At 39.3% G+C, this 24,055-nt stretch overlaps 1 protein-coding gene across 17 annotated transcripts in view; it reads left to right on the top strand.

Moving 5' to 3' along the window:
* The window catches only part of NRXN3 (neurexin 3), a 1,723,243-nt gene that overhangs the window by 855,337 nt on the left and 843,851 nt on the right, over positions 1-24,055 (top strand). For all 17 annotated transcript variants that reach the window (XR_014242461.1, XR_014242462.1, XR_014242463.1 and 14 more), the window contains one exon: positions 5,628-5,747. Coding sequence is in view for 14 of the 17 variants with exons in the window: in XM_082384655.1 (XP_082240781.1) it covers positions 5,628-5,747 (120 nt within the window). In the remaining 3 variants the exon portion in view is untranslated. The remainder of the gene's footprint in view (positions 1-5,627; positions 5,748-24,055) is intronic.

The raw sequence follows: 24,055 nt of genomic DNA, 5'->3' as shown, positions 1-24,055 counted from the left end.
CTTTCCAGTAAACTAAAAACAGAGCTGGGAGTTAAAACCAAAATATCTACAAACATCATTGACAACTTACTTAGTCCTTTCATGCATTCTTCTGTTGCCTTGTCACTTTCCCTACTACACAAAGAAAGTCACCATCCGTTCTCAAAAGAATATGTGACTATTTTAGTGAGGATTCATTACATATTTAATGCACCATCCCTATACAGGGGGTCCCTGAAGCCTTAGTGCAGTTTGAAGTTACTATTAATAATTTAAAAACTTTCTAAATATGTAATTCCAAAGGTTTATGTTATCTTAGAGTATCTGGAATTTTAGGTTGATTTGGAAGAATGTTTTAGATAAAATTATTAAGTCTTCAGAAATATCTGTTATGTTTATAAACATACACATTTGATATAGATTTTTGTTCATATACTTAGACAAAACTAGATCTCTCTGTTTATTTTTAATTGAATTTTGAACAGAAATAGCATTTGAACATTTTCTTTGTTAAAATAGCCACATCCTTACGTTAAATGTAGGTTAGCGTACTCTTGCTAATCTAATGGCAAGACACACACACTACACACCACACACACACACACCCCCCACACACACACCCACACACACAACACACACACACACTACACACCACACACACACACACTACACACACTACACACCACGCACACACACCACACACACACACACACACACCCTCTGGTTTATCTACATCCATAGAGGTTAGGTGGATTACTTGTAGAGTTAGCAAGCTTGTGTTTGAGGCCTTCTCCCTGCTACTTGTTACCTGTGGGACCTTGCAAAAACATCACCTGATGGTTCTGTGACTTAGTTTACTTTTCTGAAATCCTTGCCTTCCAACTTGATCATCAGTCGAAAAATTCTTTTGTTTTTGAAGTTCTGGATGTCTTCCATGAGAAAATCGTTCCTGTTTTTCTGATTCTTTAACACTTATAATTGCTTCATCATGTTTTTATGAAGACTATATGAACTAGTATCTGAAACACGCTTAGTACGTTGTCTGGCACATGATAAGTGCTAGGTAAGTCCCTTGTTTTGTTATTGTTATATCCTCGGTCTGATTCGTATAAGATCAAACTATATTAATGGATGTGCAGTCGGAAACATTGTTTGAAGTTTTTATTTGTCCTTTTTTCTAGAGTGTTTTGGTATGTTTCTTTACGTTTTCTTTTTTCTTCCTTTCTTTTCTTCTCCCTTCCTTCCTTCTCTCTCTCTCTCCCTCCCTCCCTCCTTCCCTCCTTCCCTTCCCTTCCCTTCCCTTCCCTTTTCTCTCTCTCTGTCTCTCTCTCTCTCAATTTTGAAGACAGTGTGAGAATATGAGAAATAGATACAGATCTAAGATATAGTCTGTTCAGGAAAGGATGTCCTTAAATAGTTTGAAATAAGAAAAGGAGCTTATATTGCCATTTAGAAAGTGTTTTAGAGTCTAGTCCAAACTTGTACTCGTTCAACGCAGTTCTTGCATACTGTCCCTGGGCATTGGGGACCTGAGAGTCTTTGTCCCAACATCTGCTGAGATTAAATGAGTCTAACAGTTAAATCAGAAGAGGAAATGTGGTCAATTAAATACCACCACTACCCCCAAAATGTTTGGTTCCAAGTAGAAAATTGCTTATATAAGTTGATACTTGTAAATTCTATGGATAAATTAGTTAGGAAAACCACATGGCTTTAAGTCACAAAAGAATGACTTTGGGGCTTCCCTGGTGGCGCAGTGGTTGAGAATCTGCCTGCCAATGCAGGGGACACGGGTTTGAGCCCTGGTCTGGGAAGATCCCACATGCCGCGGAGCAACTGGGCCTGTGAGCCACAACTACTGAGCCTGCGCGTCTGGAGCCTGTGCTCCGCAACAAGAGAGGCCGCGATAGTGAGAGGCCCGCGCACCGCGATGAAGAGTGGCCCCCGCTTGCCGCAACTGAAGAAAGCCCTTGCACAGAAACGAAGACCCAACACAGCCAAAAATAAATAAATAAATAATTTTTTTAAAAAAAGGAAAAAAAACCAAAAAGAATGACTTTATTTATTTTTTTATTCTCTCTTTTTTTAAAAATTTCATCTATTAAGTAGAAGTATGTTTTTATTTTATTTTTAAAAATTTCTTCCAACATCTTTTGAATTTTCTTTTTTTAAAAAAATTTTATCGGAGTATAGTTGATTTACAGTGTTGTGTTAGTTTCACGTGTACAGCAAAGTGAATCAGTTATACATATACATATATCCACTCTTTTTTAGATTCTTTTCCCATATAGGCCATTACAGAGTACTGAGTAGAGTTCCCTGTGCTATACAGCAGGTCCTTATTAGTTATCTATTTTATATATGGTAGTGTCTTGTTCTTTCTTTCATTCAATAATATTTTCTGAGCCCCTACTTTACACCGAATTCTTTATCAGAAACTAGAGATATAAAAGGTGAGCAAAACAGACAAGACTTCTGCCCTCAAGGAACTCATATTCCAGAAGGATGAGGCAGACAATAAAGAATTTAATAAATAACTTAGTTACAGCCCATGTAATTGTTGTGAGTTAAATAAAGCGGGAAATAGGCTGGAGAGTAAATGAAATGCTGATGGCTTCCTTAAATAGGATAGTCTGAAGAAAGATCATTTTGAGCTGAAACTTAAAGAATAAATGAACCAGTCATTTGAAAATCTGCAGGAAGGACATTTCAGGCTATGGGTTGGGCAAGAGCAAAGGACCTTGAAGGTAGGGATGGTCTTGAAGTGTTAGAGCAGGGGTCCTGGACCTGAGCAGCTTCAGAACCACCCAGAGGGCTTGTCACAGCTCAGGTTCCTGAGCCCCGCCTCCAGCCAGTAGGTCTGGGTGGAGCCTGAAAACATGCATTTCTCACAAGCTCCCAGGGGATGCAGGTGCTGTTGACTCTGACTCAGGCCTACGCTGTGAGCACCATTGTGTTAGAGAGGAACTGGAAGGAAGAAGGGATGGCTGGAGCGTGGTATGCTGGCGGTGAGTAGTAGGAAATGAGTCTGGAGGAGGAGGCAGGGGCCCTGAGATCTCACCCTAGAAAGGAAGTACGATTTCAGGCTCAGATGGATGAGAAGTCATTGCAGGTTCTCCTGGTCCTCACTGAAACCCTGAAACTGCCCTTGTTCTTAGACGATTACCGTGTAGTCAGTCTTTGAGGGTTATCTGATTCTGAATGGCATTCTCCCATTAATGCATGGGAAACAAATCCCGTGGACTTTGGAAATGGCCTATAATTCCCTCTGTATGGGATTCCGACCAACCTTTGACAAACGGGACTGATCGCTTGCTTTGCAGAGAACCATTCTCCCACGCCCAGGTTTTAGAAGTATGCGATAATGGCAAATCCGGGGGCTGCAATTCAGATCAGCTCCACATTTACTGAAATACTTTCTCTGCATCTGGCACAGCGTAGGACATAACCAAAGCATAGTACATGCTTGGTACAGCAGCGGCATAACCAAAGCATAGTACATGCTTTCTAACTGTAGGCAGCATTCACTCTTTTTGGGACAAATAGTAAAAAAAATGTGAAAGAATTAGAGGATTATGTAAGCAGAGTAGAGTGCCATGTGTAATAAAGTGTTAAATATTATCATATATAAATGTTAGTGATGCGGATAATACGTGCCGTGGCCACTAGGAAGTGGGAGAATTGTTGTCTGAAGTTACTGGGGAATGTTTGATATCCAGGAGGCATTTTAGCTAGTCCTTAGAAAATGGTTAAAATTTGGCTAAAGGGGAAGAGAAAGACATGGGAAAACTTTTGTCTTCAGATTCAACGAACGTGCAAAGAATTATTGTTTTCTCAAAGTTTTTGCTGTTCTGCTGCCTTCCAAGGGAAAGCTTTCCATGTGTTTCTGATTCTTGAGCACAATTGAATTACTAGCCCATTGTCTGGTGAGAGCTGTTTGGTCAGGGAGCCCCATGGACTTCTCAGAAGCTTTTGTCCTTTGAAAGAAGCTGTCGTGATTTGCCATTGTTAATGAGCCTTGTACTACACAATGCTCAAGTTTAAGACCCACTGAGAACATGACCATGAACCTCCTTTCATCTCCACATGAGGGAACCACATGGCATATAGGAGCTGCAGAAACCCAGCAGCTGTGCTGCTCCCCCAGTGTTAGTAATTGTCTTGAACTTTCTTATGTCATATCCTAATAGCTTTGTATTAGGAGTGATGGTCTGTACTGCTTCTACCCTTCATGAATAAATACAAAATGTCTTGCCACCCAGAAGACAACCCCTTTGTAGTCATGCATCTCTTTTGAATATGCACCCTTAGGACCCGATAGGCTTATAGTTCAATATTCTGTGCCTGTGTGAGGCTTAGCCTGGAAATTGTGGAATATGCACTTACTGCAATGGATATATTTTTACTGTGTCAAGGGCTTTTTTGCATCAGATCCTGACTACTACATTTGATGAGTCAAAGGGCCCACCTCCTTTGCTGAGGCTTTCTGGGAAATTCATGGAGTTATCCTGAATATTAAGATATTTCTTGTTAGCTTAGATAATTCCAAAGGTGTAGGTTTATCTTTAATGCCAAGATAAAGGCAGAAGATAGAAGTGAAAAAGAGAATGGTTAAAGAGAGGTCCCAGGATGACCTAGGAAAATGGCAGAGATCGCCAAACTTTTTCAGTTGCTCACTCATATCTGCAAAAGGTTTTGAGAATGTCCCAAAGATAGGTATACTTAAAGAAAATGAACATAATTTCTAATATTTTCTTCCTATACCTCAAATACACCCTCTGGTATATGCACACTCTGTTTGAATACATTCTTCTGTAAACCTAATTCAGTAGGTTTCTTCTAATTCTAATTCTTCTAATTCAGTAGGTATGGGGTGGCCCAATAATTTGCATTCCTAACAACTTCCCAGGTGATCTGGTCTGAAACTATGCTTTAAGAACCCTGAGGTAGTTAGTCTCAGAGTTAGTTTACCTAAGTTGGACATCAGGATCCTTTAATTATCCAATGTGTGACCTTGGGTAAATTATTTTAGTTCTGTGAGCTTAGTTTTTAAAATCTGTGGTACAGAGGTAATCATAATTCCTTACATTTTAGGGTCACTGGCGAGCTTCATGAGATAACCTAGACAAAGTGCTTCTCACCCAGTGCTTATCGCCTACAAAACAACAATACATGCTGGCTGCTTTATCCTCCTCCTCCTCCTCCTCATTATCATCACACATCTTTCTAGTGTCACGAAGTAGACTGTAAGAACTTTTGTGCCTTAATTCACAAGAATCATGGGAATGCATTTTTCTGCTTTAACATTATTCATTTAGAAAGACCATGCTCCAAGTGAGATATCTTTCTACTTGAATGGTAGAGATGAAGCTCCTTTGCAAAGTCTGCCAAAAAGAGAACAGTGTGTTCAGCCCTCTCCCTTCTGTGTGTAACTGTTGATAGTTTGTGGCTAAGTGTGTATTTCTGTTGTCTTCTGTAGTGAATTCTTCTTGCATGATATAGAGTTGACATTTTTGGCGGTTGTGTCTTTGAATGTTTTGGGGCATGAGAATAGTAAATTCAAGTAATTGCTTTGAATTTGATTAATTTTAACACTTTTTTCTCTCTCTCCTTTTTTCTTCTTTCCTGCTCTTCTTATGAATTACTAGGACCAAGTACCACCTGCCAGGAGGATTCATGCGCCAACCAGGGGGTCTGTATGCAGCAGTGGGAAGGCTTCACCTGCGACTGTTCCATGACCTCCTATTCTGGAAACCAGTGCAATGATCGTGAGTACAACCTTTTCATACTTGGGATATTTTCAAAGAGTTCAGAGGTTTGGAGAAACCATAAGGGACATTACGTAAAAGGATGGCTCTTCTGAAAGATTCATAAGCAATTTCTCATCCAGAAACTGGGAAAATAAAGGACTAATGGTCTAATGGCAAAGCGACATTTCTTGTTCAACAATACTAGATGTTTTTCCATTTACTTACTCCCTGTTTTCTTTAGATTAGATTACCTTTGACAAACAAAACAATTATGACAATATTTTTGTTCTAAGGAGTTCAGTTTTCCATTAATTAAATCATCTGGATAACAATTTTGAGACTCTCCCACTTACATTGCCTAGAACTTGGAGGACATTTAAGGAATGTAGCTATTTTCTCAAAAAGTCTGAGTTTAGAGAATTTCGTAGGCCTCCCAAATGATGAAGACATTAAGAGAGTTTATTATTTTTTCCAACTAGAAATGTTTAATGCATTCTCAAGGGTCTTTCAAATGTAGGCAGAGATTCCCTCTGCCTAAATTTATTGATATCTGTTTAGTTTATATATACATAGTCATTCTGTTTATATATATGTATTTCTATTCTGTGAGTATGTTTATATGTATGTATCTGTGTATTTGCTTCGTATTGGAAGAGAGCCAGTTGTTATTTTGTCCACTAGTGATGCTTCGGGTACATCAACTGTTTTAATTCTAGGAGAAGACTGATTTCATGAAGGTGATTCTAGCACTGATGGTGGAGAGACTTCAGTTCTGTGGGACCCTATAGCCTGTGTCTCCACGTCCTTCTAACATGGCCACTTTTAGAAATGAGCAAACACTTGAAATTTCTGAATACCTATTGCAAAGGGATTTGTTGAAAAGCCCTGACTTAGTGGGTCCTGCTGACCTTCTCATTTTCTAAGTGCAGCCTTCATGGTAGGAGTTTATTTTATAACCTGAACTCATAGTTGTCATCAGTTGGTTTTATAAAAAAGATGCATAATGTTATCTGAGCAAATACCAAAGTTACATTACAGTTTGTACACGTGGGAGCAGGCGCCAATTACAGTGCTATCTCTGTTATGTCTATTTGGTTTTCCTTGATTCCTTATATCTCAACTTTTTTCATGTGTGTAGTTGTCTCCTGTCCTATTTTCCATTTTTTTCATAGCCTTTTTTCTTTATGTACCCTGTCAGTCTCTTAAGATACACTAAGGAGAAACAAGTGGGGAATCTGGAAATGTAGAGAGAAAATTCTTTGAACCTCATTGATCTAGGTGTCAGCATTTGCCTCTGGATTTATAATGCAAAGGACACACTGTCTGCAGAAAGCTTTGGCATTAGATGGCTCTTTCCAATTATTTGGTATTATTTTTATTGAAAGTCCTGTTTCCATATTTATGATTTGGAAATACTGTTCCACTCCGAAGCAGGCAGTGATGGACCCATCCAGAGTCCCTGAGGAATTGTTCTATATGCTCTTTCTTTTCCCTCCAATTTGTCTGCATGGGAGGCTTTTTTCCTAAGTGGTAGCATAATGCTTCTTTATCCTCACAAGTTTATTGCATATCACACATACATACCACTCCCAGTAAAACATGGTCAGGAAGAGACTGCACAAAGGAAGGACAGAAAGGTAAGTTACGCTAACTGCGGTGCATAGGCGCAATCTTCAGAAGGTATGTATGCACTTTTTGCTCACTGAAAAGTTCCTTTCTGCCACCCAGGCTAGGCATTGTTTTCTGCTAAAAATCAACCAGGATTCTTTCCAGTTTTCTATGATTGTTTCTGATTTTCTCGAGAAAAGATTGTGCCTCAGTCTGGGATGAGGACTATTGCATTATCTGACCTGAACAGTTTGTCAGTGTTTGATGAAGTACCAGAACCAGGATTGGGAAAGGTCAGCGTTCTTTTGTGGCAATAGCTTCTCATCCTTCAAAAATGTTTCTAAGACTTCCAGGTTTAGGGTAATGTATTTCGACTTTTATTCTATAAACAATGCAGTTGAATTTTTGCTTGTAAAAGACTTCTGAGCCCAAATCATTAAAATAATCTACTTGCCTATCCTCCTCTTGGAGAGTGGACCAGGGCTTCTGTGACTGGATGGCTATATGGATATGTGAGCAAGTACATTTTAAAAGCAGAATGTGGGGAATATATGGAATTCAGATATACATGATGTAACTATGAAGTTCAGATGTAAACTTTTAATGAAACCCAACCAAATATATCAAAATGGTAGGTTGCTTAAAATTGTTACAATGAATGTCTCTGTATTAAAGTATTTGGGGTAACTTTACTTTGGGAACTAGCATCAGAGCCAGTTTGTTCCACCTAAGAAAATCAGTCTCAATTCTTTACATCATAGGTTATTATTTTCTGTATCGACCTTGATCCTTAGAGTTGTAATTTGCTACTCCACAAACAACTTCAAGATGATGTTACCTATCTAATACTCTATGTGCCTACCTTTGTTAGCAAATCATGGTAGCTTTGTTTGCATCAGGAGTTGAGTATTAACCCTCAGTGTCACCAGCAGATTTGAAAAAGGCTCATGCTTATCATTGGCAAAAGCTGTGGGGAAAATTGCAAAGAAAGAAGAAAGAGTAAAATAAGTGAATAGAAGATGAAGAAGGATGAAAGAGAAGGAATATAGAGAAAAGCAGAGATTGCATCTTCTATGAGAGAGCACAAAGGTGGTTAACAGTTGCTTTGGTAACATGCATGTCACAGGTGGCCTGCCTTTGACCTAAATAACAGAAATGGGCCATGCATTGTAAGTGGAATGACATCAAGGAAATCTGGCCTTTACCCAATTCTTGGGAAGAGCATGTTTTGTAGAATGTTGCATATGTCTAAAATAAATTATACTCCTTAAAATACTGTCATAAGACCATGTGAATTGGTTAGAAATTCAATCTAATGGCTAAAGTTGTTTTTGCGGGGGAAAATGTTTGAATACTTTCATTTTCCTTGAGCAGTTTCTCAGGACGGCAGATTGATCCTCAATTAATAGAAATGAAAACATCTCTATTTATTATTGCATATCCAAGAACTGAAACTTGTTCAAAAGGGAAATGGCTAGACTATGGTGTTTTTCAAAATAAAGTGCTCAGTTCATCATATGTAGAAAAGTCAATTATATCTGGACATGACTTGCAAGTTTCTAAAGAAATGTCTGCATTTTAGAGTCTTGCTCACTTCTTCTAGAATTGGTTCTATCACTTATAACCTTTGTTTTTTTCTTGCCTGTTTGCTAGGTTTGGCATTTGTTTGACAATTTCAAGGTGCTGTCACATAGATACGGCTTCCATGAGTAGAGTTTACATTTAAAAACTGTGTCTTGTTTAGTATGAATAGACCAAGCCTGGATGGTTTTAACTTTATTCCGTCATTCTTTGTGAAAGCATGGTGGGTTGATGGAGCCAGTGGGGTAAATTTCTTGTTCATTCTTACAAAGATAGCTGTAAAACTGATATAAGTGGTTGTGAAAGTATGACATGTATTCTCTGTATCTGGTTACCTTGTATGAGAGTGATTTCCTTGTATTGGATAGAAAACAAAAATCATCTGATTGGAAACTCAAGTATAATTGATTTATTAATTGTCTTATCTAGTTTTAAGACATGACTTTCCACCATTTCGTTTAATGGTAAAATCATAGGGAGTTTCATTAGGTGATGTTTCAGGCTGGTTTGAAACTACAATGGACGAAATCATCCCAGAAGCAATTTTGAGTTCATGTAGGGTCCAGTAAGATCCATGAAAGGACACCCAAGGAACATTCTCCAAAGAATATCCTCAGTTCTGAAAAATTCAAAGCAGAGGGAGGCTGATTTCCCCGAGGGTGAGCACCACCTGCATACAACTTAATGACATGTTGTAGGGGTTACATTTGAAGAGCAACAAAAGGAAGGAAGCCTTTTAAGGGTCCTTGTAAGGAGATTCCTTTTGGATATTGGGTTCTTATTGTTATTTTAAATCAGGACAGAGAGTCTGAGCAATTTCAGTATGTGGTAGACCTTACACCATCAGGTGAATCCAGGATCCGTTTCCTGTGTTGAATGGCAATGCCAACCCCATTGGCAACCTATTGTTGAGTTCCTCTCTTCTTCACAACTCCACACAAGGTCTCAGCAAACCCAACCCACTCGCACATTCCCACACATATGCGAAAAAGTTATCATTTGGGAGGACTTTCTGAAAATAGCAATTTTAAACACTTCACAGCTATTACCTTTAGGCGTGTTCATGACAACTGTTTTGAGTTGTATAATTTTGGAGTCTCGTTATTGCTTCTGTGCCCTGGGGCAGTGAATGTGGGACAGTCTGTGGCACGTGAGTGCACACATCAAGTTCTTGGATTTATAAATCGGGTGTTTATAATGGCTTTGTGGGGTGAAAAGAAGGGAATAAATGTGGGTTCTCAGCCCACCTTCAGCAGCCAGCTGCCCACACTACATTGCTCCATGTACACTGTGGGCTACTTGTTGGAGAAATTGCTTGGTTCATACTGGCATGTGATAATAGATGTTCTTTGCTTGCAACAAATCAATAGCAAGCCACTGTGGATTGTGCAGACAGTGGCGTGTGAAGCGCCTTTTCAGACAGTTTTCTGCTGGAATGGCTGTTAAGCTGCACTGTTAGCTATTGACTGGCTTTTTGCTTTTTATTTATTGTGTGGGTTTATTTATTTTTTTAATGTAGGTTGGTATATTGATTAAATCTGTTAAAAACACATTTCCCATTCAGGCTTCAGAAAAAAATAAGCAATATGCACATTACTTAGTGCACAAACAAGGGGACAGACATGTATGTATGCTAATTCTGTCTCTTGGGTCCGTATAGGTACCCTGGCATTATGTTATGAGCCTATGTTGTTATATTTATAGCAATAATTTCCCTGGATATCAGACTACAGTATATTCATGTTTTTGGTAATGTGTTTACTTCCTACCTCTGTTTTCAGGCTTTACCTGTCCAGCAACTAGGCCATATTTGAGAAGTTCACTATTAAGACATCTATTTTCTGCTTAGAACATACTTTATCATTTACTCATTCATTCACTCACCAGACATTTCTTATTTGCAGATATGATCATGAATAAGATACATCCTGTTCTTAAAGACATTACAGTCTAATAGGGGAAGACATATGAACGTGCTTTAATAGAAATATGAACAGTGTACAGTGACAGGTCATAGAGCGGAGTGAGATCAACTCTCCCTGGGGTTGAGACTCCATTAAGAAGAGCTACTGCTTTTAGAAAAGTTTTCATTGACAAATGAGTCTTGAAAAATTTGTAAATACTTCCTAAGCAAATATGGTATGAACTAGGGTTGGAAAGGAAAAGTGGCATTCCAGCAAGCAGAGAGAAATATACTGTAGGCTCTGTTAATGTTCTGGCTATTTCCTCCCAGTTCCCCCCCCCCCACCCAAGCTTTTGCAAATCGCATGGGCATACTCTTGCTCAGGTGTTGTACCTGTGAATAAACCCGTGTGCCAACACTTGTCGCTGTCAGATATCAGGGGACCTTTCAAAGACCCCTCCCTTGGTTGGGAGTGGGGTGGGACTGTGTAGGGAGGGAACAGACGTGTGTGTATGCTGATTCTGTCTCTTGGGTCCATATAGGTACCCTGGCATTATGTTATGAGCCTATGTTGTTATATTTATAGCAATAATTTCCCAGGATATCAGACTACGGTATATTCATGTTTTGGGTAATGTGTTTACTTCCTACCTCAGTTCTCAGGCTTTACCTGTCCAGCAACCCTCCTTGAGCCAGAGGAGGTTCTGGAAGCCGCCTGAGTCAGGGATGGGGCCTCGATGGCCCTTCTTCAGTGGGCTCCAAGGGACCTGGAGGGAAGCATTCCTTCCTTTTGGTGGTCAAGCCCTTTAGAGCTTAGTTCTGAAGAGTGGGTGTCTGGGTGGGGTGAGCTGTCTGAGACAGGAGCTGGCCCCTTTCCCTCTCTCCCCGTGAGACGGCACAGAGCCTGCAGCAGTCAACGCGTGTTGCGTGAATGAGTGCGTGACTAATTCTCCTTGGGGTCTCCGGCTGGCTGTCCCTCCTGCCACAGATCTTAGGGCTCCCATTCTAAGGAGCAGGTCATTTTTTCCCTCAGGGAATCTGTTCTTCAGTTCCTGCCTATTCTGGCACCAAGTCAGAATATGGTATTCCGGTATTGTGTGGATTCAGCTCCACCCCTGCCTATTTAGAAAATGCTCTTGTGATTACCAGATTTCTTCCCAGTCTTTATTCTAAGCATTTGTATGGTTAAAATTACACTCAGGTTAAAATTTGTGCTCTCATTGCATGATATGCATTTTCAAAGTGTAAAAACCATTCGATTTTCTAATTTTCTTCAGTAGAATGCCCATGACGGTGCCCAGTTCACTGGGGAAGAATCCCCTGTGTTGAATCTCTTGCTGGATCCTAGATGTAGGCCTAGTAGGGCCCAAATCTTATTTCATTGAACCATTGGTAGACATTTATCTTGGAAATTTAATTACAATAAACCATATTTTTAAAAGGTTGATTTATAATATATATAACTTATTACATTATAAAAGACTTCATAGTATAGTCATTAGGTTAATTAGCTTTAGAATCACACTGCTTTAAATGCCAATTCTAACTCTAATATTATGAAATTGAATTAGCCTCCTTTGTTTCAGCACACATCATAAATAGGAGTAGTAACAGTTTTTATTATAACTAATAGTATTTGATATTTGTCAAATCAAATAGTATTTGATATTTGTCAAATCCCTCGATATTTGTCAAATCCTAACGTTCTACTATGACCTTTATAAAGATGTTGTCCCTTTAATCATCCCAAAGTCCCTAAGAAATACCATACTACTATTGTCCTGATTTTAACAGTGGGAAAACTGAGGTCACACAGTTAGGAAGTAGCTGAGTCAGAACTTGAATCCAGGTTTGCTTGACATGAAAGCTCACATTATTATTAGATTTGCTACTACTTAGTCATTATTAGAAATAATCACAGTGAACATCTGCACTAATTACTAGACTAGAGGGCTTAAAATTCCAGGTGGGCAAGTCTTCTCAGACAACCAAATTATTGATACATAAGAATATAGGCTGGGAAAAGAGAAGCTCTGTGTTCTTGGTTGTTTATTTTATCACATTCTGGAATTCTCAACCCTTCAGTTGTTTCTGTCTTAACACTCAGATGGGGCCATTTAGTTAGAACATCTTTAGATATTATAGATTTAGAATCAGAATATCCCCCCATAGCCCCAAATATTTATATTTGCATTCTCAGTTGACCATCTTCTGATTTCCATCTTTATTTTTTTACTTTATTGCAATTTCAATATATGTCATAAAGCATAGTGGATGAGACAGTTAATGTAGAGTGGATGGCTTCTGTTGAAATCTTGACTCTGTTGTTTAATAGCTGTGTTACCTTGGTGCTAGTAATTAATTAACACCTCGATGTCTCTAAAATGTAAATATTTATATGTTCCATCTCACAAGAGTGTTGTAAGGATAAGTCAGATTCATAATTGTGAAGTTCAGGACATGACATGTAATAGCCCCTACAGAACCATTAGCTACTCTTTAATATAGTTTTCAGAAAGTTAAAACGTGACTCATATAAATGTAATTTTCATAAAGTTAAAACATAACTCATATAAATGAGAATGAATAGAATAGAATGTGTGCCAAGTGTATTTAACTCCTTAACGGGGGAAACAACAATATGGTTGAAGTATAAACAACAAGATCGCAAAAGATTATTTGAAGAACTGATATTTATAGGCATTAAAAAGAATATTAAAATACAAATTTAGTTTAAATAACCTGGTGAATGTCTCACAGGGTAAAGAGCTCTTAACTTTTTTTTTTTTTTTTTTTTTTTTATTTATTTATTTTTAGCTGTGTTGGGTCTTAGTTTCTGTGCGAGGGCTTTCTCTAATTGCGGCAAGCCGGGGCCACTCTTCATTGCGGCGCGCGGGCCTCTCACTATCGCGGCCTCTCCTGTTGCGGAGCACAGGCTCCAGACGCGCAGGCTCAGTTATGGCTCACGGGCCCAGTCGCTCCGCGACATGTGGGATCTTCCCAGACCAGGGCTCGAACCCGTGTCCCCCGCATTGGCAGGCAGACTCTCAACCACTGCGCCACCAGGGAAGCCCCAAGAGCTCTTAACTTTTGATGTTATCTTTTCTACTGAACATTGTGTCTTTACTGAACAAAAATACAGGTTAATGTATCATCTCACAGACTCTGCGCCTTAATTAATAGTAAATACCTATGCCAAACACAGGTACATTTTCCCATAGAATTAAGTATTTCTTGTGTGGATATGTTAAACAATATCCCTATATGACATTGAAAGGACACGTGTCTTTCCTAGGCTTTTTCTTAAGTTTTAGATAATTTTTGTTAATAATATTATGCTCTGTTCAATTACAAATCCTTTTTTACCTTGAATATCTCTCTCATACCATCACTTTTTATTTTTTAACCACTTAACTGTGTACCAGTCACCGTGCTGAATTTGTTGTGTCATTTTGTCATTTACACAACCCGAGAAAGTAAGACATTCTTATGATCCCTGTTTCACAGATGAGGAAACTGAGACATGGAGAAGTCAAGTGATTTGCTCGAGGTCACAAAACTGTTAGGTGGGGAGACAAAGACTCAGATTTACATTTGACCACATAGTCTGGGCTCTTGACTGCCAAGGTCTCCTGAATGCCTCAAGGAATGTTCTTAATAAGCACTCATCTGAACACATAGGGATTAACATTAGCCCCAGAAATTTACTACTTTTATGGCAACAATTACACTGTATATTCTAGTGTTTACATTGTTATGGGGCAGGGGGCAACATTAGGATTGATATCCTCAGGTAGTAAGATCAGAAGTCCCATCAAACAGGTTCCATTTTGCAGGTTTGGTAGGTCTAGGCAGGCAGAGGCTGAGTCCAGAGAAGTCAGGGAGGCTGGGAGGAGCAGCCTGGTACCTTGGTCGGCAAGATCCAGAAGGTAAGACAGATACAAAAGAAGCATTCACGAGTGGGCAGCATCAAAAGGAATGCTCCAAGTTATTTCTCTGCATCTGTGTTTCATTCCTGGGCCCACAGATATTCAGTGTGTCTAAAAGAAGGCCAGGGGATGGCAATTAAACCCAGAGTCTTCTTAGAGTGAGGATGAAGGTATTGATACTCTTCAGAACAGTTTCATAGATGCAGGTTGTGGCTAGCTTGTTGCCCATGGGAATCACTCTTGCTTATAAATGCCCCTGATATCAAGAAGGGGCTATTTTGTACCTAAAATCTGCTGTACTGCTGATATTAATACACACACAGTGTCATATAGATTCAGCAAGAGCCAGGACTGCTTGCAGCTTTTGTTTTACACAACCCTGCATGAAACGATCTGGGACTCACAGATAAAGCATTCATTTCTACAAGTTCCAGTTGACACTTGGACTTATGGTTCAAGGAGAAATGGTCTCTGCACTTCTGGGACCTGTAGCTTGTCAGGGATTGTTTTGAGTTGTTGCAATCTGTGGCCTCACTAATTTCATTTCAGCCATCTACAGCATGCTGTATTTGTAGACCATTTTTTTAAAAATAAATTTATTTATTATTTATTTAGTTTTGGCTGCGTTGGGTCTTCGTTGCTGCGCGTGGGCTTTCTCTAGTTGCGGTGAGCGGGGGCTACTCTTCGTTGTGGTGCACGGGCTTCTCATTGCAGTGGCTTCTCTTGTTGTGGAGCATGGGCTCTAGGCAGGTGGGCTTCAGAAGTTGTGGCACAAGTGCTCAGTAGTTGTGGCTCACGGGCTCTAGAGTGCAGGCTCAGTAGTTGTGGCTCACGGGCTTAGTTGCCCCGCGGCATGTGGGATCTTTCTGGACCAGGGCTTGAACCCGTGTCCCCTGCATTGGCAGGCAGATTCTTAGCCACTGCGCCACCAGGGAAGTCCCTCGTAGACTATTTTTATTGCTTATGTTTAATTATGGCCCATTTATTTCTGGTGTGCTTGGCTAGTTACTTATTGATGGTGATGGTAGTAATCCACTGAGAGCCTATTGGTTCACAGAGGATAATTTTATATTACCTTGTTAGTCACCTACAGGTACAATTTTAATGTATTTTTTAATATAGACATAATTTCCTACATTTATTTTCATTTCCATTTATTAGCATTTACATGTAAAGGCAAAAGAGATGCAAATGACTTTATCTTCCCTTGTAAAATAGAGCTAATAAATATAATTTGGTTCCCTTCCCTTATTTTTTTCTGTTACCTTTTTTTCCGGGGGGGGGGCATTTTTTGATTGAGGTAAAATTTACATTCAGCAAAATGCACAGATCTTAAGTGCATTATGATAAATGTTTATAGCCACGTAACTAACACCCCAGTTAAGATAAAGGACAGTTTCATCTTCCCAGAGTGATCCCTCGAGCTTCTTTTAGTCATTCCTTCTCCTCTGTGAGGTCACTACTGCTTGGATTTGTATCAGTATACATGAGTTTTGTCTGTTGTTGAATATGTATCAATGGGATCGCCCACGATGGGGTCTTTTATTTCTGTTTTCTCTAGCTCCATGGAATGTGTTTAAGATGCATCCATGTCCCTGTGCATTCTGGCTGCCTTGCTCTCTCTTGACTCTCGGCTCCATCTCCTCATCTGAAGGAGTCTGCCGGGCAGCACCTGGGGTTCCTTCCCTGTGCCATGGTGCAGACGTCCTCCAAGGCCATAAACGAGGGCAATCTTGCAGCTCACCTTGTTTGTCTTCTCCCTTTCAGGAATCACTGTCCTTTGCCTGATGTCCAGTGTCTTGCAAGCCATTCTTTCACATTTGTTGTCCTTTTCTTGTTTGTTTCAGATCCAATCACTATAACTCTACTGAGGTTGGAAGTGGGTGTCAACCTGTTTCTTTTTTTTTTTTTTTTAATTAATTTATTTATTTTTGGCTGTGTTGGGTCTTCGTTTCTGTGCGAGGGCTTTCTCTAGTTGTGGTGAGCGGGGGCCACTCTTCATCGCGGTGCGCGGGCCTCTCATTATCGCGGCCTCTCTTATTGCGGAGCACAGGCTCCAGACGCGCAGGCTCAGTAGTTGTGGCTCACGGGCTTAGCTGCTCCGCAGCATGTGGGATCTTCCCAGACCAGGGCTCGAACCCACGTCCCCTGCACTGGCAGGCAGACTCTCAACCACTGCGCCACCAGGGAAGCCCCCAACCTGTTTCTTTTTACTTGACTTCACCTTTACACTTTGACATTGGGGGAAGGGAAAGGTAGGCTTGATGACATAACACCTAGTGTGCTGTGATTTAAACCACAACCTCTAGAGATGAGTTAACGCTTTGCATTAGCTCTGGAACAGCCCTGGTAGCCTAGAATATTCTAGAACCTCGTTTTAAAATTAATTAATTAAATTTTTGGTGTGTGTGTGTGAGGTATCCTTCAACTCCAGTTATAGGCTTTCTGTGGTCAAACAGCCTTCTATAGCAAAAGAAGCTGCACCAAGCTAAATACCTGCAAATGTGTCTCCATCAAGTGTTTCATCTGAGTTTCATTTATAAGGTCCCTATTGCTTTTTCCCTCCAGTCCCTCTGCTAACACTTGATTAAGCTCAGTGGGTGCAGGGATTGATTTGGCTCTTGCAGCTAGCAGTTCTTATTTTCTTTACCTAGAATTATAGTCTGTTTTCTCACCTACCTTTGTCCTGTGGATCTTTGCCGCCTGATCCATGTCTCTTGACCAAATGAAATTAAGAAGTGTTTTCAAACAAAAAATTTGGATTCTTCAGGGAAGTGGAGGTGTTTCTATGCCAGGGAGTGTTTTGGCTGTTGACTGTCCTCATTTTGATCTTTAGATGCTTTCGTGTACTTATTTTTGACGCATATCTACAAAAAGAAAAAAAGGAGGGACCTTGCATTGTTGATGCTTTTTAGTTTTAACTGAGTTTTTTTTGATAATTAAGGGTATACAAGCTCACTGTTGACAATCTGGAAAATGCATAAAAGTACAAGAAAAAACATGCATGATTTTACCAATTATTTAATATGACCTTGTTTCAGGCTATGCATGGTGTCAAGCACATAATAGATGCTCAAACTATATTTGTTGAGTGAATGACTGAGCCCTGCATATTTTCAGAGTCTGAGTTGTGCAAAGGTCCTAGTGTTCTTTTCATGAGATGAATAACATTTCTACCAGGGCTAGGTGTTTTCTTGCCAGAATGAATGCTTTTAGGCATGCAGGAATTATAATGAGCATCCCAATATGCAGTTTTCTTCTTTGGATGAAAAATGGAAATGTCAAGATGTTTTTATTTCTTTTCTCTCTTGCCCTTATCCCTTCTCACAGAAAGCCGTGCAGTTTCTGAGCAGTTACACATGGATGCGTCTGCATATAAGTGGAATAGTTTTGCAGTGGATTGTAGTCTGAGGGAAAGGCCCTTATAATGTGTATAGGGAAGGAGCCTCTCGGGTTCCAGTTGTTTTCCATGGCATTTGCTTCCAGAGAGATGTTGTGGTTTATTTCACATGATGAGATTTCGAGAAACACTCTAGTACTCTAGAGGTCTAGTGAGACAGAAGAACTCTTCTGCTTTAATATCATTCATCAATTTCTGCTGAGTTTTATGTTGACCTAAATTAGTACATAATACGTGATTGAAGAACTTAGATGCACTGTATACCGAAAAATGTAAAACACAAAGGTTTCTTGATTTTTGTACACCCTGCATTTCAGAATTTTTATATCTCTGCGGGAGAATTCATCCAAACCTAGTAGACTCTTTGCAACCACTTTCAGGAGCATTGATAGGAAACAACAGCCTCTGACTCTGGGCATTATTTCCTAGTCAGTTCACTGGATGTTTTTTGTAATCAGCCCTCAACTAACTGTAAAACTGCAATTTACCCAGATATCTTTATATGAGTAAAACCAAATTCGTGTTTATATAAATAAAAATAAGTACCTGTACATATATACATATTACAAATAAATACAAATTTCCTTTAGAATTTTTTCCCAATTGTTCTGAAATAATTTTTCTATCCAAATACCTTTGTTTCTGTGTGTCAGGGAGCCACAGATCAGGTATCTGTCTGCTGTTGAGGATATTTAGCAGAAAGCCCCTTTATCTGAACTGAATACTCAATATTTGGGGTATAATTTTATCTCTGAAAAAAAGGATTTGGGCAGGGAGACATCATCTGGGATTTATTTTTCCTTAAGAGTAATCTTTCTTTCTCCTCTCCTTGCCTGAAACTCCCAGATGGCTCCTTCGTGCTAGTGCTCAAGGGTACCATCTAGTTAAAGCTCACACCAGGGACCTGGCACTGGGGGACCTTTGGCAAAGGGCCTGCAGTTCAACACACACATCGTCACACGTACCTGTGTGTCCCTGACTCATGAAAAATCATGAGAATGGAACAAATGGAAAAGAATGTATTAAAACAGGTAAGTTCAGCCAAACTCTCAGCGTTGGTAGAGGCTTTATTCCAATCCCAAAACACCACATGTCTTTCCAACATCTAACTTATTTAATTTGCATTTGAATTAATTTAGCATATTTTCTTATTATATAAAGTTTAATAAACAATAAACACAGCTATAACCAAATCTCACAGCTATTTCCCAGTATGGGGTAACATTTTGCATTTAGTTACATTTGGTTTCCTAGGCAATATTTGATTGTGGCTGTATTTCCTAAAGCTGCGTTACTTGTCACATGGAATGTTTTGGTGGCAGATTCATCAGACATAGAGCAAGGCAGGGAGGAGTGTTACGTTGAAATTCTTTCGAAGCCATGGTAGTGAAAATCACCTGGGTAACATAGAGCGTGCTAAAGATGATTCTCCGGCTGCTTCCTTTGGCAGGCTTTGAGCTCCCCATTGTCGGCCTCCTTGCTTTTATTTCTGAAATCTGTCCTATGTACCCATTCCAGATTTATCTTCCCAGGACACCGTTTTTGTCTAATCACTACTCTGCTCATGAACCTTCTACGGCCCCCTCTTGATGTAGTTAAAACCCCACACTTGGTTTTCAAGGTCTTCAGTAATCTACTTTTTAAAATCTGTCTCTTGAACTAGTTTTTCTTTAATATTCATGGCTTACCGTGCCCTCTAATAAGGCCAGTGTCCTCACTGTCACTAGCATATTCTATGGTCATTATGCCCTTGCCACTCTCATTCCTGCCTTCTGAGAAACTTCCCTCCTCTTGACATGGCTTTTCAAATCCTGTACAATTTTTAGGGTCCAGCCCAAGTCTCCCCTATTCCTTTGTGTTTTCTCTGACCACTTTAGTCTATACTGATCACTTCTCCAAAATCCCACTACATTTATATCAGAACTGAGAGACATTATGACTCAGCACATAAAAGAAATTAATATGGACTTGAGAGTGAGTAGTGGGTTCAAATCCTGCTCCTTTCCTTCCTAACTGGGTGGTCTTTGGCAATTAATGCAACACAACCTCACAATATGTACCTTGCAAAAGTCCCAGTTTTGTTAATAGGGTTAGAAATAATAGATGTAGAGCAGAGCATTGGACTTAACAGAATAGTTTTTGTAAAGTTCAAGGTAGCAACTTAAGTTAAAAACATGAACCTTGGGCTTCCCTGGTGGCGCAGTGGTTGAGAATCTGCCTGCCAAGGCAGGGGACACGGGTTCAAGCCCTGGTCTGGGAAGATCCCACATGCTGCGGAGCGACTAGGCCCGTGAGCCACAATTGCTGAGCCTGCGCGTCTGGAGCCTGTGCTCCGCAACAAAAGAGGCCGCGACAGTAAGAGGCCCGCACACCGCGATGAAGAGTGGCCCCCACTTGCCGCAACTGGAGAAAGCCCTCGCACAGAAACGAAGACCCAACACGTCATAAATAAATAAATAAATAAATAAATAAATAAATAAATAAATAAATAAATAAATAAATAAATAAATAAATAAATAAATAAATAAATAAATAAATAAATAAATAAATAAATAAATAAAACAAAAAAACCCGTGAACCTTCCATTAAAGCAAAATGTCACCAATGAATAAAACAAGTAGAATTTTGAGTAGATTAAGGACCACTTCTGTTGTGTATTCATCCTATTCCCTAGAGAATCAATTTGCCTGTGGTGGTGACTATAGTTTCCTCTAGAGTAGATGGTAACTGTGTTGAGTGGATGTGGGTAGAAGGGTTACTAGGATTAGATTATTCAAATAGCAGTGATGTTCTGTCTCTTCTAATTTTAAATTTTAACATGTCCCTGATTTGGGGGTCTGTGTAATTCAACCAAAAACCTAAGTAAGTTTCAGAGGGCCTACTACCTTTCCTGTAAATATCAGGACTTTTTAAGGCAATACTTGCACAGACTTCTAAGAGCACTGTGAAGGATTCTGGAACCTTCAGTAATCTCAGGTCCTACTTTTGGTTTTTTCCTGGTGTATGGAAGAATTACTAGCCAGGGGGAATCTTTGGTTCTTGTCATTCACAGGACTGAGAGAAGAAAATCACAATCTTTGCAGCCTCTGTCATTATCAGAATATCAATATATAATCTTAACTTTGTAGATAATTAACTCATTTTAAAATCCACTCATCTGCAGGAGTAAAGTATAACCTAATTTAGTGTTCACGATGGACTATTTACAGTAGATGACTTTAGTTATCTCTCCCCAGTTCAAAACTCTTTGAGCCTGAGGCTCTAAGATCAGGCCAGGCCAAGTTTGACACTGATCTGCTTTAACTTTGAACATGAGGCCCAGGTAGTAGAAGACCCATAGCCAACCTCTTATTCCCTGTTCATTCTTGACCAGAAAAAAGAAAACAAAACAAAAACAGAGAACTGTAGAGTACTGATTTATTATCTGAGTGGCCTAATGTGCTAATTATCGCCTGCCATGGGAAGATGGCTGCATATTGATTTCCAGTGGAGTTTAACTGAACAAGAAGTCGTGTCTCAGTAACATTATTATATTTATCCAGTTACCCAGGGGTCCTCCATAATGGACTCAGCTGTGAACGCTAGGCGATTAGACCAAAATCTTAATCACGGTGATTGTGATAATCAGTTCTAACGAGCAGAATGCCGTTAGTTCTTTGGAACCTATGAAGCTGGTAGTATTTGAGGAAAGGAAGTATGATAATTGTGACTGCTTAGTGTCTGGGAGGAAGATTGGTGGAGAGGGAATCTGAAAGATAAATTTCAGTCTTCTTAATAACTGGCACTAATGAGAATAATTATGTAGAGAATTTGCACTTCCAGAGCCTAGTTGTTCCTGAGAACGTGGTTCTTAAAACCCACATGTTCAAAGGGTTTTAAGAATTTGGTTAGAATATTTAGATGATGGAGATTGAAATTCTTTTTAAAGTGTACTCACATGGGAATGATTCTTCTCTTTATATTCAGTCTATTAGAGGAAAATGTGATTTATTTACTTCTCAGCCTTTGCATTGTAGAAATGTGTTTATATAAATAGTGTTTATTTCTAATGACAAATATTTGATGCCAAGTAAGTAGTAGACCACAGATGATTAAGTAATTGCCACCACATGGGCACACCATTGTTTCATATGTATTTACCTAATGTGAACAAATTCTCTTACAGTTTCAGCATCTGTGCCTTAACTAAAATCTGGATATACTGCATTGATGTAACATCCCTTGAAGTCTCCTTAGGTGGAGACTAATTTCTTCCATCCTTTTACTCCTGGAACTAGAGCACAGTTCACAGTCGTTGTTCCATGATATCTCTTCTTTTAAGGTCCATATGCCTTTAATGCCATTTTCTCCCATCCTCATCATCAGCATCTCCTGACCTTCAGGATGTGAAGGACAGTCTGAACTGAGTTCCTTGATCATAGCCTTCATCACACTGCGTCCTTTGCAATTAACCTTGGTGACTTCAATTTCTGTGTTATGATTTTCCCGATAACCTGACTTCCTCAGAAACCTGGCTACCTAGCAAAGAGAATTTCTTTTGCTGTTACCACTTCCTGTGTTTTCACCTCTCTCTGACCTTGCTTGGCCTCCTGACTCTACCTTCTACCCTCCATAGTGTCAAAGGTTTCACTTGCCTTTGTACACCATCTGGAGTTCCAAGTCAATAATATAAATGACATTCCCACCAGTACTCTAGAGCCCTTGCCTTGTGACCTGGCCACACTACCCAAATTTCAAGTAAATTCCTCTGCTTGGTTTCTTGGCTGCTACCTTATGACTTAGGGAAAGTCAGGCACTTGGCAGTTGGTTTCACTGCAAAAATCATATCCTCTTACTCTTAGCAATGCCCTCAATGTGTTTCTTTTTGTGGCCGTCCAAGCTTTGACCCTAAATTCTGACCATTCTGTCTTCTCTCCAATGATATCCTATTCTCTACTTTGCTAGTTAGCATTCACCTAGTAGGAGCTATTTGTAAGTCTTTCTTCATAAACTTTGTTGCCTGTTTAAACACTTTAAATCTCCATGGTATGGCAATTAAGACTTTCCAGGATTTTTTCTTCAAACATAATTTCCCATTTCAGGTCTTCTAGGACTCACTTTCATAAACCCAAGCACCAGTGGGAAAACTCTCTTCTCCAAATGTGTCCTAAACTCACCTCATCTATTTGGCTAACCCTCCTTACTTTATTCATCTCTATATGTTGAATGGGGCCTTGTACTGAATGAATATTTGTGCAGAATTTCCATGTTTATACAACATGCTTACCTGTGTATTTCTTTTTTTTTCTAATTTGGATCCGGACTGTGTGATTATCTTTCCTTGTACAGTGCTTCACGTAGTGTCAGCCATTGAAAAAGAGAGGTGTCCTCACTTTTTTCCTTTCACTAAATATTTCTCCATTATAGTGCCTATCACACAAGTATTTGTTAATTATTCTGGCTCATTTGTTAACTGTGAATTCTATAGAATATGTACAATGACTTATTTATCTTTCTATTCTCAGTATTTTATGAGGAAACTGGCAGATTATAGATGTTCAATACATTTTTGGTGGGTATAGGAAACATTGGATACCAATTAAGGGTAATGGTGATAACCAGAAGCTTACTTTGGAAGTATATAGTGTGGAGTAAACTACTGTATTGGGCCATGCAAGGCACAAAACTATTGATTTATAAATTATATTCATTATTATTAGTTGACAAATAATTTATTTTTTATTTATAAATAAATATTTATTTCTTGTTTTACATATAAAAAAAATAAGGTTCAAAAGGAAGTATTGACTTTTCCAAGATCACACAGCTAATGAGTAGCAGAGTGCAAGAACCAGGACTCCTGACTGTTGGTTCTCTAGCCAGTGATCCTAAGTCAATATTTTCTAAACAGTGTTTTGTGTAATAT

The sequence above is a fragment of the Balaenoptera borealis genome, assembly GCF_965194805.1.
Source record: "Balaenoptera borealis genome assembly, chromosome: 3".
Taxonomy (NCBI): Eukaryota; Metazoa; Chordata; class Mammalia; order Artiodactyla; family Balaenopteridae; genus Balaenoptera; species Balaenoptera borealis.
This window is presented reverse-complemented; position numbering and strand designations above follow the sequence as displayed.